At 47.4% G+C, this 14,243-nt stretch overlaps 1 protein-coding gene across 4 annotated transcripts in view; it reads right to left on the reverse strand.

Moving 5' to 3' along the window:
• Positions 1-14,243, reverse strand: part of H1-8 (H1.8 linker histone) — a 35,831-nt gene continuing 21,588 nt past the window's right edge. For 2 of the 4 annotated variants that reach the window (XM_024982746.2, XM_059879698.1), the window contains exons 2-5: positions 4,434-4,693; positions 2,442-2,790; positions 642-706; positions 1-343 (exon numbers count right to left, since the gene is read on the reverse strand). In XM_024982746.2, the coding sequence (XP_024838514.1) occupies positions 107-343; positions 642-706; positions 2,442-2,790; positions 4,434-4,640 (858 nt within the window). In that variant the 5' untranslated portion in view covers positions 4,641-4,693 and the 3' untranslated portion in view covers positions 1-106. 4 annotated transcript variants of the gene reach the window in all.

Below are 14,243 nucleotides of genomic sequence, written 5' to 3' on the forward strand. Positions count from 1 at the left end.
TGAGTGGGGAAAAAAAGCTTTATTGATAAATAGGTTCCAGTGAAATAAACAGAGTGACAGTTTCTAGGGGAGTAAAAAGTAGAATCTGCATCTCTCCACCTTGCCTCTAGCCCTCGGCTTCTGCCTTCTTGCTGGCCGCTTTGGACACTGAAGACTTGGTGGGGATGCCAGGCTTTCTCGGGCCCTTAGAGGCCTCAGCCTTCCCAGCCAGTGGTCCAGGCTCCTTCTTGGACCCAGCACCCTTGGGAGGAACAGGGGCCTTGGCTTTGGGCCCCTCCCCAGCAGCCTCTTTAGGGACCTTGCCCCCCATCTTCTTTTTGGCCAGGGGAGCACCATTCTCACCCTGTAAGAAAGCAAACCAGGAGAAGGTGGCAGGGCTGGGCACACCACGCAGAGCCCACGAACTCAGGGTTGAAACCCCAGCTCTAGGTTGCTTTCGACAAGCGCCCTCCCCTCTCTAAGCCTCAGCCCCCTATCTATAAGGTGGCGACGGTGATCCTCCGGGCACTGGAGGGCTGGGAGCAGAGGAAAATGAAGTAAGTTACCCTCTTCCTCATCTGACCCCCGCCCCGGGCTTAGGGGGGAACACTCGAGCTCTGGCCACTGGAGATCAAGACAAGGGAAGTTACCCCGACACCTACCTTGGTGACCGTGGATTTTGAACTCTGACTTCCAGGCTGTGTTTTCCTGTGGGCCTTGGTATCTGCTGGAAGAGGGGATGCCGTGTGAGACAGACTTTTCCGGAGGAGGTGCCGCTCAGCAGCAGGCTTGAGGGGCCCCACAGCCCGCCCACGGCCCAGTCCTCACGCTGACACTTGCAGGCTGTGTGACCTGGGACAAGTTGTTCAGTCTCTCTGAGCCTGGTGCCCGAGTCTGCCAACTGAAGGTCGCAGCCTCTTGCCCACGGGACAGCAGGAGGATTAAGTGGAAGGAGGGCAACCATCCCTCATTCCATTCACAGCTCCCCATCCACCCACGCCGAAGGCCCCCGACAGGGCTGTCAGCCCCATGTCTTCAATCCATCTTCCATGTGACGGCCAGGATACATTTTAAAAAATGCCTCAGGCCCTGCCTGTCCCCTGTTCAGAGTCTTTCCATAACTTGATAAAAACCATCATGGAGAACAGTATAGAATTTCCCTACGAAACTAGGAATAAAACCACCACGTGACCCAGCAATCCCACCAGGAGGGCATGTATCCTGAGCAAACCATAATTCAAAAAGACACATGTGCCCACCCTGATCATTGCAGCACTATCTACAACAATCAGGACATGGAAGCCACCTAGATGTCTATCAACAGAGGAATGGATGAAGGGGTTGTGGTCTATCTTATACCAAGGAGTATTACTCAGCCATGAAAAGGACTGCATTTGAATCAGTTCTACTGAGGTGGATGAACCTAGAGACTGTCATACAGGGTGAAGTCAGTCAAAACGAGAAAAACAAATATATATTAATGCATATACATGGAATCTAGAAAACTGGGATCGAACCTTTTTGCAGGGCAGGAAGAGAGAGACAGACATAGAGAACAGACTTCTGGACAGTCGGGGAAGGAGGGTGGGACGAACTGAGAGAGTAGCGCTGAAATATACACACTGCCGTGTATAAAACACAGAGCTCGCAGGCAGCTGCTGTACAGCACAGGGAGCTCGACTCGGTGCTGTGATGACTAGAGGGGTGGGAGGGGGATCACCAGGAGGGGATGTATGTATACATATAGTCGATTCACATCGGTGCTCAGCAGAAAAACATTGTAAAACAATCACACTCCAATTTTTATAGTTTTGTGTTTTTTTTTAGATTCGTAAGAAAAAAAGCACCTTGGGCCCTAAGTGTCCCCTGTTCAGGGTCTTTCTGTGGCTCCTCACCAATCAAGTCCAGCCTCCCGCCGCCCTTCACAGCGTCCCCTTCTCCCACCCCCGATGCACACAGACAGGACTATTTAGACTTCTTCCACCTTTGGGGCTTCCCTGGTGGCTCAGATGGTAGAGAATCCACCTGCAATGTGGGAGACCTGGGTACGATCCCTGGGTTGGGAAGATCCCCTGGAGGAGGGCATGGCAACGCACTGCCGTATTCTTGCCTGGAGAATCGCCCATGGACAGAGGAGCCTGGCAGGCTACAGTCCATGGGGCCGCAGAGTTGGACATGACTGAGCGTCTAAGCACAGCTTAGCACAGCCACGTTCTTCATGCCTTCAGGCCTTTGCACAAGCTGGTCTCCTGCATGGGCCACCTCCTCCAGGAAGCCTCCCCTGACCCCTCCTCCCACCCCCACCAGCTACCATGAGTTCTCTGTCTCTCCGGGTCAAGCCAAGTGTCCTAGGGCACATTGAGTAGACAGCCCCTCCTCCCCAGAACTGACCCCTCCATCCCAACTCGTGGCCAGTGGTTGCCAGAAACCCCATCCCATGCCCACCCCATTCACACCCATACCTTGGCGGCTCCCTCTTTCTTTGACCTTCGACTTCCCGCCAGGCCCACCGGCACTGGGAGGGGCCTGAGCGGCCTTGTCCGGCCGTCGGGAGGACTTCTTGGCCTCACCCAGCCTTGGCTCTGGGTCCTTGGTCTGCGTGCCTTTCTTGGGGGCCTTCTTGGCTGCGCCTGGTTTGGAGGGAGCTGCCCTCTCCTCTCTGGGCTTCCTGGATCCTTTTTTCACCTCGACTGTGTTGGCAGGGTCCTTCTTTGACTCACTCGGCTTCTTGGGGTCCTTCCCCTCAGCCTGACAGGGCATCCTGGGGGCCGTCTTCCTGGGTGGGATTTTCCTTTTGTCTTTGGGGACTAACTGGCAGAGGAGAGAACGGGGTGGAAGTGAGAGCAGAGATCTGGGCATCTTCTGCCCCGACACCCTGCGTGAGGCTCAAAGAAGCCCCCATCCCCAGGGAGGGGGCGAAGAAGGCGGCCAAGGGCTTGGGGCACAACCGCCTCCTAAAAGCCGGAAGCCAGCAGTGCATGCCACCCCCCGCACCACGAGAGAGGTGCCGCCATGGAGGAGCTACAGGACTCGAGTCTGCAAAACTCACCCAGCGTTCTCCCCGTTCCCTGGGTAGGTGGCAGGCACGTACCTCCCGCCCCTGCCCCCGAGCCCAGCACATACTGTGAGCTCTGATGCTGTCTTCTCATGCTAACCCGTGAAGCTCCTTTGACCCCCCCCAACACCTCCCTGTGGACTGTGGCCCTGACACCACCACCCCTGCCCCCGCCTCATGCCACCACATCCCCAGGTCTCCTGGCTGCTTCCTGCTCTGCAGCTGAACATGGACGTGGAGGGCAGATGGGCCCCAACTCCAGCCATGCAACTCGACCTGTCCAAGTCTTTCCCTCCCCGCTTGGGCCTCAGTCTTCCCATCTTTACAATGGGGTCATCAGGGAGGGTGTGAGCAGCAGGGGCACGCAAGGGCCCCTGGCTCTGCCCTTCTAGAGCCCAGCTCTGATGACGCTGCTCCCCAACATCCCTGAATCCTCATGGGTCCCCGTTACCCACCATGACCAGAAAACAACCCCCACTCCCAGCACACACACATCTTGACTCCATGGTACCCGACACCCCCTTCTCTGCCTCCCACCCCTTGGTCCAGTTTCCTGACTGCCTCCCAGTCACACACACCCCCAGCACTCTCTCTCCTGCTTCCCCTTCACTCCACCCTGTGCCCCTGGCCTTGCCATGGCAGCTGTCGAAGTTCAGACCCACACACTCAGAGTCCCAGGAGGGGGTGTCCCTGAGCACAGCTAGCCTGTTCCCACAGGGACTGGAACTGGCAGTTTGAGAATGTTCCACCAAGTTCCACGGTGACTGTCAGAGGAACTGCTACATGCTGGAGCACAGCAGTGACAAGATGGATCCCAGGTCCGGGTCCCTGGGATCTGGGATCCAAGATGTCCCTGGTGGCAGCTGGCAGTCACGACCCTGTGGTTTGAATTTTGTGCCAAATTTGCTCTCAGCTCTGGGTGACTTGACCCTTTAAGAGAGGAGGATGTGTTGGCTCAGAGAGGCGTCAGCCCCGGTTTTGGAGCCAGGGAGTGTGGGGAGCAAACCCCAAGGCTGTGACCTTGAAGGGGCCAAGGCTGGGTCTGGGCCGCCCCTGGTAAAGGAATTCCAGGAAGGGGTCATGGGCACCAAGGACCCGGAAGTGAAACAGCTGAAACAGTCTCTGGTCATGGGTCCCACCCAGCAAGGAAGGAGCAGGGTGCAGCAGGGTGACGGGGGCCGTGTCGGGGCTCAGCCTCCCCGGGGGGGTGGGGGGAGCAAGCAGGGGGCATCTGGGTGAAGACAGAGGACAAAGAACAGACAGGAGGAGAGAGGGAACAGCACCCAGAGCTCGGGAAGAAAGAGCTGGAGCTGGAGTTCAAGCCTGGGGCCAAGTTCGCCACACCCCGGGACCACCTGGCACCTCCCCCCCACCCCCCCCCCCACCACCCGGCACTCACTTTGAAGCTGCCGGTGGCCCCCTTGGCCTTGGAGTTCACGGGCCTGATGAGCAGGCCGCGGTGCAGGCCCGTGGCCAGGGCCTGCTTCAGCAGGTGGTTGAGCCGGAGGGCGTCCACCGTCGGGTACTTCTGCAGGATGTAGACCTTGATGGCTGCCACCGAGGTACCCCGGCGCCGCTCCCCGGCCTGCAGTGCTTCCAGCACCATGCGCAGCACCGGAGGGTGGCGGCGCGGCGCCCGGACGGCGCCCCGGGCCAGGCCTGCGGGCGGGGGTGGGGAGCAGCAGGACGTCACCCAGGGCCCAGACCGCTGCGGGAGGCGGGGGGCAGCAGGACATCACCCAGGGCCCAGACTGCTGCAGGGGGCGGGGGGCAGCAGGACTTCACCCAGGGCCCAGACCGCCCCCAGGCCCCCAGCTGACAAACGTGCCCAGGGAAGCACCAGCTGGGTGCTGGCCAGTCCCTGTGGCCGGTGGGCAAGCAGCCCAGGGACTCACGTATGCATTCCCCCAGCCCCACCCACCCCTGATCTTGACCAGCCACACTCTCCCGGGGCCCACCGTGGGGCTGGGCACACAACAGCCCTCCAAGAAGGCTTATTAAGAAACGTTAAAGGGTCCTTTTAGTAAACAACACTGGGATCCCCTCTCTGGTGACCCAGGGTTAAGAGGCCACCTGCCAGTGCAGGGGACACGGGTTCGGCCTCTGTTCTGGGCAGTAAGATGCCACGCGCCCCGGGGCCTCAGCGCTGCGTCCACAACCTCGGAAGCCCGTGTCCCAGAGCCTGTGCCCGCATCAGGAAGCCGCAGCAATGAGGAGCTCACACGCTGTAACCAAGACCCAGTGCGCCAAAATAACTCAAAAAAACAAAAACCCTACACCAGGCCAGTTGTCTAGATCTAACATTTTACAGGAAATGCAAGGGCCACATGAAATCAGTAAAACCCAGATATGAGGAACTCTCCAGGACACGTGATCCAGTGCCTCCTACAAATAAGCAAGGAGGAAAAATAAACGTGGGAAAGGCTCCAAAAAGGAAAGATCCTACGAGACCCTTCAACCAGAGGCAAACGTAGGGGCCTTGCTCAGACTCAGAGTATGATCTGAACAATCTGACTGGGGGCAGAAAAGGCAACTAGACACATGTGGACACTGGGATATTTGAAAGCAAGAGAGTTCCAGAAAAACATCCATTTCTGCTTTATTGACTATGCCAAAGCCTTTGACTGTGTGGATCACAATAAACTGGAAAATTCTGAAAGAGATGGGAATACCAGACCACCTGACCTGCCTCTTGAGAAACCTATATGCAGGTCAGGAAGCAACAGTTAGAACTGGACATGGAACAACAGTTAGAACTGGACGTGGAACAACAGACTGGTTCCAAATAGGAAAAGGAGTACGTCAAAGCTGTATATTGTCACCCTGCTTATTTAACTTCTATGCAGAGTACATCATGAGAAATGCTGGGCTGGAGGAAGCACAAGCTGGAACCAAGATTGCCAGGAGAAATATCAATAATCTCAGATGACACCACCCTTATGGCAGAAAGTGAAAAGGAACTAAAAAGCCTCTTGATGAAAGTGAAAGTGGAGAGTGAAAAAGTTGGCTTAAAGCTCAACATTCAGAAAATGAAGATCATGCCATCTGGTCCCCTCACTTCATGGGAAATAGATGGGGAAACAGTGGAAACAGTGTCAGACTTTATTTTTTTGGGCTCCAAAATCACTGCAGATGGTGACTGCAGCCATGAAATTAAAAGACGCTTACTCCTTGGAGGGAAAGTTATGACTAACTTAGATAGCATATTCAAAAGCAGAGATATTACTTTGCCAACAAAGGTCCGTCTAGTCAAGGCTATGGTTTTTCCTGTGGTCATGTATGAATGTGAGAGTTGGACTGTGAAGAAGGCTGAGCACCGAAGAATTGATGCTTTTGAACTGTGGTGTTGGAGAAGACTCTTGAGAGTCCCTTGGACTGCAAGGAGATCCAACCAGTCCATTCTGAAGGAGATCAGCCCTGGGATCTCTTTGGAAGGAATGATGCTAAAGCTGAAACTCCAGTACTTTGGCCACCTGATATGAAGAGTTGACTCATTGGAAAAAGACTCTGATGCTGGGAGGGACTGGGAGCAGGAGGAGAAAGGGACGACAGAGGATGAGACGGCTGGATGGCATCACCGACTCAATGGACGTGACTTTGAGTGAACTCCGGGAGTTGGTGATGGTCAGGGAGGCCTGGCATGCTGCGATTCATGGGGTCGCAAAGGGTCGGACACGCCTGAGCGACTGGACTGAACTAAAGGATGATATTGCTTCCGGTGTGCTGATGGCAGTGCAATTATTTTAAGAGATTCTCATCTTTTAGAGATAAATACCGAACAGTTTACAGATGAAATGATAAGCGTGGCACTTACTCTGAAATGACGCAGTGGTGGAACAAGGGTAACCACGAGCTGTTAGCTGCTGAAGTTGACTGATGGGTGCATGGGGCTGTGGGGGCAGGGCTGGCACCATGCCATCAGTCTGCTTTTGTGTCCTTTTGAAAGCTTTCATCATAACAAGAAAAGGATTTCACTCTTGGGTATATACCCAGGAGAAAATAAAATATATGTCCACACAAAAATACACATACAGATGTTCATAGAAGCATTATTTTTGGTTTAGTCACTAAGTCGAGTCCGACTCTTATGGCCCCATGGACTCCTCTGTTCACGGGATTTCCCAGGCAAGGATACTGGAGAGGGGTGCCCCTCCAGGGGATCTTCCTGACTCAGGGATCGAACCTGCGTCTCCTGCTTTGTCTCCTGATTTGCAGGTGGATTCTCTATGGACTGAGCCACCAGGGAAGCTCCTTACATTATTTATAATAGTTCAAAAGCAGAAGCAACCCCAAAGTGCATAAACAGGTGAACGGATAAACAAGACTCAGTACAGCCAGAACGTCACACAGCCAACAGGAGGAATGAGGAACTCCCTTGAAAAGATGAGGCAGAGTGAAAGAAGTTAGTCACAAAAAAGTCACATGTTGTATAATGTAGCTGATATGAAATGTCAGGAACGGGCAAGTCGGAGCCAAAAAGTAGACTCGTGGTTGCTAGGGGCTGGAAGGCGGGTGGAGACGGTGAGTGACTACCACTGGGTACAGGTTTTTATTTAGAGGAGATGAAAATATTCTAACATTCGCAGTAGAGACGGGCCACAACTGTGAATGTGCTAAAAGCCACTGCACACTTTAAGTGGGCGAACTGCATGCTCTGTGATTTACTGAGATATCCCAATAAGCCGCTATTTTTAAATTGTTGCAAAAAAGAGTAGGATCCAGGTGAGGAGGGAGACAGTGTTAGAAGCTGTCAGTCACCATAAAGCACAGAAAAGTGGTTTAAATATGAAACCTAATTTAAACATGGTGATTAGAAATGTTGATTTCTAACCAATATCTAAAAACTGAAGACTCAGAAAAGGAATCAAGTAGCTAATATTAATAAACATATATGAAGGCAGATGTGCTCAGTTGCTCAACTGTGTCTGATTCTTTGCAATTCCAAGGACTGTAGCCCACCAGGCCCCTCTGTCCAAGAAATTTTCCAGGCAAAAATACTGGAGTGGGTTGCAATTTCCTTCTCCAGGGGATCGTCCTGACCCAGGGATCAAACCAGCATCTCCTAGGACTCCTGCACTGCAGGCAGATTCTTTACCACTGAGCCACCAGGGAAGCCTATATATATGTATATATATATATATATATATATATATATATATCTCACATATTAAAATGGAAAAATAGAACTTTGTACATATACAGATTGCTGTATCAAAATCTCATGGGAACTATTAATACAAAACAAAAAACTACAATAGATACACACATACAAAAGAAAAAGTCACCCAAACACAACAAGAGGGGGCTTCTCTGGTGGCTCAGTGGTCAAGAATCCACCTGCCAAGGCAGGACACATAGGTTTGATTGCTGGGACGTGAAAATCCCACATGCTGTGAGGCAACTAAGCCCGTGCATGACAAGTACTGAACCCATCACCCTAAAGCCTGTGCTTCACAGTGAGAGCAGCCACTCTAGTGAGGAGTCCAGACCCCACAGCTAGAGAGTGGCCCCACTCAGCGCAACTGGAGACAGCCCTCACACAGCAGTGAAGACCCAGTGTAGGTAAAAACAAACAAAAGAACAAAAACCCACAACACTAGTCATCAAACCACAAGAGATAAAAGAGGGAAGAAAGAAGACCAACAACAACCAAAAATCCAAACAATAAAGAAAATCTGATCTGATGCACCCAACTTAGGAGCACCTCAGAACAACACGTCAAACACCCATAAAAGAGGAAATTGACAGTAACACAATGATAGCAGGGGAAATTAACACCCCACTCACACCAATGAATACATGATCCCAACAGAAAATTAAGGAAACACAAGCATGAAAAGACACAAGAGACCAGATAGACTTAACTGATATTATAGGACATTCCATCCGAAAGCAACAGAATACACTTTCTTCTCAAATGCACATGGAACATTCTCCAGGATAGATTGTGTCTTGGGTCACAAATCAGTTCAGTTCAGTTCAGTCGCTCAGTCATGTCTGACTCTTTGCAACCCCATGAATCACAGCACGCCAGGCCTCCCTGTCCATCACCAACTCCCAGAGTTCACTCAGACTCACGTCCATCCAGTCGGTGATGCCATCCAGCCATCTCATTCTCTGTCGTCCCCTTCTCCTCCTGCCCCCAATCCCTCCCAGCATCAGAGTCTTTTCCAATGAGTCAATTCTTCGCATCAGGTGGCCAAAGTACTGGAGTTTCAGCTTTAACATCCTTCCTTCCAAAGAAATCCCAGGGCTGATCTCCTTTAAAATGGACTGGTTGGATGTCCTTGCAGTCCAAGGGACTCTCAAGAGTCTTTTCCAACACCACAGTTCAAAAGCATCAATTCTTCGGCACTCAGCTTTCTTCACAGTTCAACTCTCACATCCATACATGACCACAGGAAAAACCATAGCCTTGACTAGACAGACCTTTGTTGGCAAAGTAATGTCTCTGCTTTTGAATATGCTATCTAGGTTGGTCATAACTTTCCTTCCAAGGAGTAAGCGTCTTTTAATTTCATGGCTGCAGTCACCATCTGCAGTGATTTTGGAGCCCCCCAAAATAAAGTCTGACACTGTTTCCACTGTTTCCCCATCTATTTGTCATCAAGTGATGGGACCGGATGCCATGATCTTCGTTTTCTGAATGTTGAGCTTTAAGCCAACTTTTTCACTCTCCACTTTCACTTTCATCAAGAGGCTTTTTAGTTCCTCTTCACTTTCTGCCTTGGTAAATTTAAAAAAAACTGAAATTGTATCAAGCATCTTTTCCAATCACAACACTATGAGATTAGAAATTACATTAAAAACAAAAACAAAAAACCACACAGAGGCTAAACAATGCACCAGTAAATAACCAACAGATCACTGAAGAAATCAAAGAGGAAAGAAAAAATACATTAAAACAAATCACAGTGCAAACACAGCAACACAAAATCTACCACCCAAAACCTGTGGGATATAGCAAAAGCAGTTCTAAAAGGGTATATAAGGCACTTTAATCCTAGCTCAAGAAACAAGAAACTCTCATATAAACAACGTAACCCTGCCGATTCATGTTGAGGTTTGACAGAAAACAACAAAATTCTGTAAAGCAATTATCCTTCAATTAAAAAAATAAATTTAAAAAAAACAACCTAACCTTATATCTAAAGCAACTAGAGAAAGAAGAAACAAAACACAAAGTTAGTAGAAGGAAAGAAATCATAAAAATTGGAGCAGAAATAAATGGGAATGAAGACAATAGCAAAAAAAAATCAATGAAACTAAAAGCTGGTTCTTTGAAAAGATAATTGAAATTGGTAAACTTTCATAGAGACTCATCAAGAAAAAAAAGGGGAGAGGACTCAAATCAATAAAATTAGAAATGAAAAAGGAGAAATGACAACTGACACTGTAGAAACACAAAGGCTCACAAGACATTACTACAAGCAACTCTAAGGTGATAAATTGGACAACCAGGAGAAATGCACAAATCCTAAGAAAGGTACAACCTTCCAAGACTGAACTTGCAAGAAATAGAAGATATCAACAGACCCATTGCAAGTCATGAAGTTGAAACTGTAATGTAAAATCTTTCAACAAACAAAAGTCCAGAACCAGATGGCTGTGGATTTGATCAAACATTTAGAGAAGAGTTAACACCTATTCTTCTGAAACTCTTACAAAAATATGTGGAAGAAGGAACACTCACAAACTCATTCTATGAGGTCACCATTATCCCGATTCCAAAATCAGCCAAAGATACCACAATAAAAGAAAATGACAAGCCAATATTACTGATGAACACAGACATAAAAATCCTCAACAAATACTAGCAAATTGAATCCAACAACACATTACATGATCATAAACCATAAACAGGTGGGATTTCTCACAATGATGCAAGGATTCTTCAGTATCCACAAACCAACCAGTGTGATACATCACATTAATAAATTGAAGAATAAAAACCATATGATAATATCAATAGACACAAAACACTTTCACAAAATTCAAAACACCCATTTATGATACAAAAAAAAAAAAAAACTTTAGAAAGTAGGCATAGAGGAAACTTACCTCAACATAATAAAAGCCATAAATGACAAAACCCACAGAACACGTCATTTTCAATGGTGAAAACCTAAAAGCATTTTCTCTAAGATCAAGATAAGGAAGCTGACTCTAAACACTATTATTCAACATAGTTTTGGAAGTCCTAGCTACAGCAATTAGAGAAGAAGAATAGATAAAAGAAACTCAAATTGGAAAAGTAAAACTTTCATTGTTTGCAGATGACAGATACTATACATAGAAAATTCTAAAGATGCCCCCAGAAAACTACCAGAGCTCAATGAAATTGGTCCTGTTGCAGGATACAAAATGAATACCCAGAAATCTCTTGCATTCTTGTATGCTAACAAGGAAAGATCAGAAAGAGAAATTAAGAAACAATCCCACTGACCACTGAAACAAAAAGAATAAAATAGCAGGAAAAAAAAAAAAAACTACCTAAGGAGGCAAAAGACACACTTTTGGAAAACTCTAATAAGACACTGATAAAAGAAATCAAACACGACACAAACAAATAGAGAGATACACCACATTCTTGGGTTGGAAGAACCAAGACTGTAGAAACGACAACACTACCCAAAGCAATCTACATATTCAGTGCAATCCCTATCAAATTTCCAATGGCATTTTTCATAGAATTAGAACAAAACAATTTATAATTTGTATTAAAAAAAAAAAAAAACAGAGCTGAAGGAATTAAGCTCCCTGATTTTAGACTATACTATAGGGCTACAGTAATCAAGACAGTATATTCAGTTCAGTTCAGTTGCTCAGTCGTGTCTGACTCTTTGCAACCCCATGAATCGCAGCATGCCAGGCCTCCCTGTCCATCACCATCTCCCGGAGTTCACTCAGACTCACGTCCATCGAGTATATGGTATGGCACAAAAGGAGAAGTATAGGTTAATGAAACAGAATAGAAAACCCAGAAATAAACCCAGGCACCAACCGTCACCTAATTTATGACAAGTGTGGCAAGAATATACAATGGAGAAAAGGGAGTCTCTTCAATAAGTGGTGCTGGGAAAACTGGACAGCTACATGAAAAAGAATAATATTAGAACCCCTTAACACTATACACAAATTAAAGTCAAGATGGATTATAAGGCCAGAAACCATAAAACTCTTAGAGGAAAACATAGGCGGAACACTCTCTGACATAAATCACAGCAAGATCTTTTTTGACGGAATATTACTCAGCCATAAAAAGGAATGAAATTGGGTTATTTGTAAAGACGTAGATGGAGCCAGGGACTGTCATAGAGTGAAGTCAGAAAGAGAAACACAAATATCATCTATTAACGCATGTGTGGAGTCTGAAAAAATTTTGTACAGAGGATCTTATTTACAAAGCAGAAATAGAGATACTGACATAAAGAACAAATGTATGGATACCAAGGGGATAGGGGAGAATGGGATGAATCGGGAGAGTGTAGAGAACCTACTGCATAGCACAAGGAACTTCACTCAACGCTCTGTGATGACCTAAATGAGAAGAAAATCCAAAGAAGATATACACATACACACACACACACACACACACACCCCTGATTCACTTTACAGTAGAAACTAACACAACATTCTAAAGCAACTATACGCTAATAAAATTTTTTAATAAAAATAAATAAATGGGACTTAAAAGCTTTTTCACAGCAAAGGAAACCATAAACACAACAAAAAAGACAACCTTGAGAATCAGAGAAAATATCTGCAAATGAAGCAACTGACAAAGGATTAAACTCCAAAATATGCAAACAGCTCATGCAGCTCCATATCAAAAAAACAAACAAGCCAATCAAAAAATGGATAGAAGACCTAAATAGACATTTCCCCAAAGAAGACATACAGATGATCAAGCAGCACATGAAAATACGCTCGACTTCACTAATCATTAGAGAAACGCAAATCAAAAGTACAATGACATATTACTTCAAACTGGTCAGAATGGCTATTATAAAAAAAAATCTACAAACAATAAATGCTGGAGAGGGTACACTGTTGGTGGGAATGTAAACTGATACAGCCAGTATGGAAAACAGCATGGAGGTTCCTTAAAAAATTAAAAATAGAACTACCATATAATCCAGGGGTCCCACTACCGGGCATATACCATGAAAAAAAAAAAAAACCTTAATTCAAAAAGACACACGCACTGCGATGTTTACTGCAGTATTCTTTATAATAGCCAAGGCTTCCCTGATAGTTCTGATGGGAAAGAATCCACCTGCAAGGCAGGAGACCTGGGTTCTATCCCTTAGTTGGGAAGATCCACTGGAGAAGGGATAGGCTACCCACTCCAGCATTCTTGGGCTTCCCTAATGGCTCAGTTGGTTTAAAAAAAAAAAAAAATCCACCTGCAATGAGGGAGACCTGGGTTCGAACCCTGGGTTGGGAATATCCCCTGGAGAAGTGAACAGCTACCCACTTCAGTATTCTGGCCTGAAGAATTCCATGAACTAACTATACAGTTTATGGGGTTGCAAAGAGTCAGACATGACTGAGCAACTTTCACTTTCACTTTGGGCTTCCCTGGTGGCTCAGACGATAAAGAGTCCGCCAGTAGTGTGGGAAACTTGGGTTCGATCCCTGGGTCTGGAAGATCCTCTGGAGAAGGAAATGGCAACCCACTCCAGCATCCTTGCCTGGAAAAATTTCATGGATGAGGAGCTTGGCAGGCTATAGTCCATGGAGTCGCAAAGAGTCAGACACGACTGAGCGACTTCATTTTCTTCTTTACCATAGCCAGGACATGGAAGGAACTTAAATATACATTGACACATGAATGGATGAATATCTGGTATGTGTGTATACACACACACAATGGAATATCACTCAGCCATAAAAGGCAATGAAATTGAGTCATTTGTAAATAAATGAATGGAGCCAGAGACTGTCATAGTGAAGTTAGTCAAAAAGAGAAAAACAAGTATTGTGTCTTAATGCATATGTGTGGAGTCTGGGAAAAGCGGTACAGATGAACCTATGTGCAGGGCAGGAACAGAGACACAGACGTATGGATGTACGGACCTGGGGGTGGGGGAGGGAAGTGGGAAGAACTGGGAGGTTGGGTTTGCCATATATACACTACTCTATGTAAAATAGATAGCTAGCGGGGACCTGCTGGATAGCACAGGGGGCTCAGCTCAGTGCTCTG

The sequence above is a fragment of the Bos taurus genome, chromosome 22 (assembly GCF_002263795.3).
Source record: "Bos taurus isolate L1 Dominette 01449 registration number 42190680 breed Hereford chromosome 22, ARS-UCD2.0, whole genome shotgun sequence".
Lineage (NCBI taxonomy): Eukaryota > Metazoa > Chordata > Mammalia > Artiodactyla > Bovidae > Bos > Bos taurus.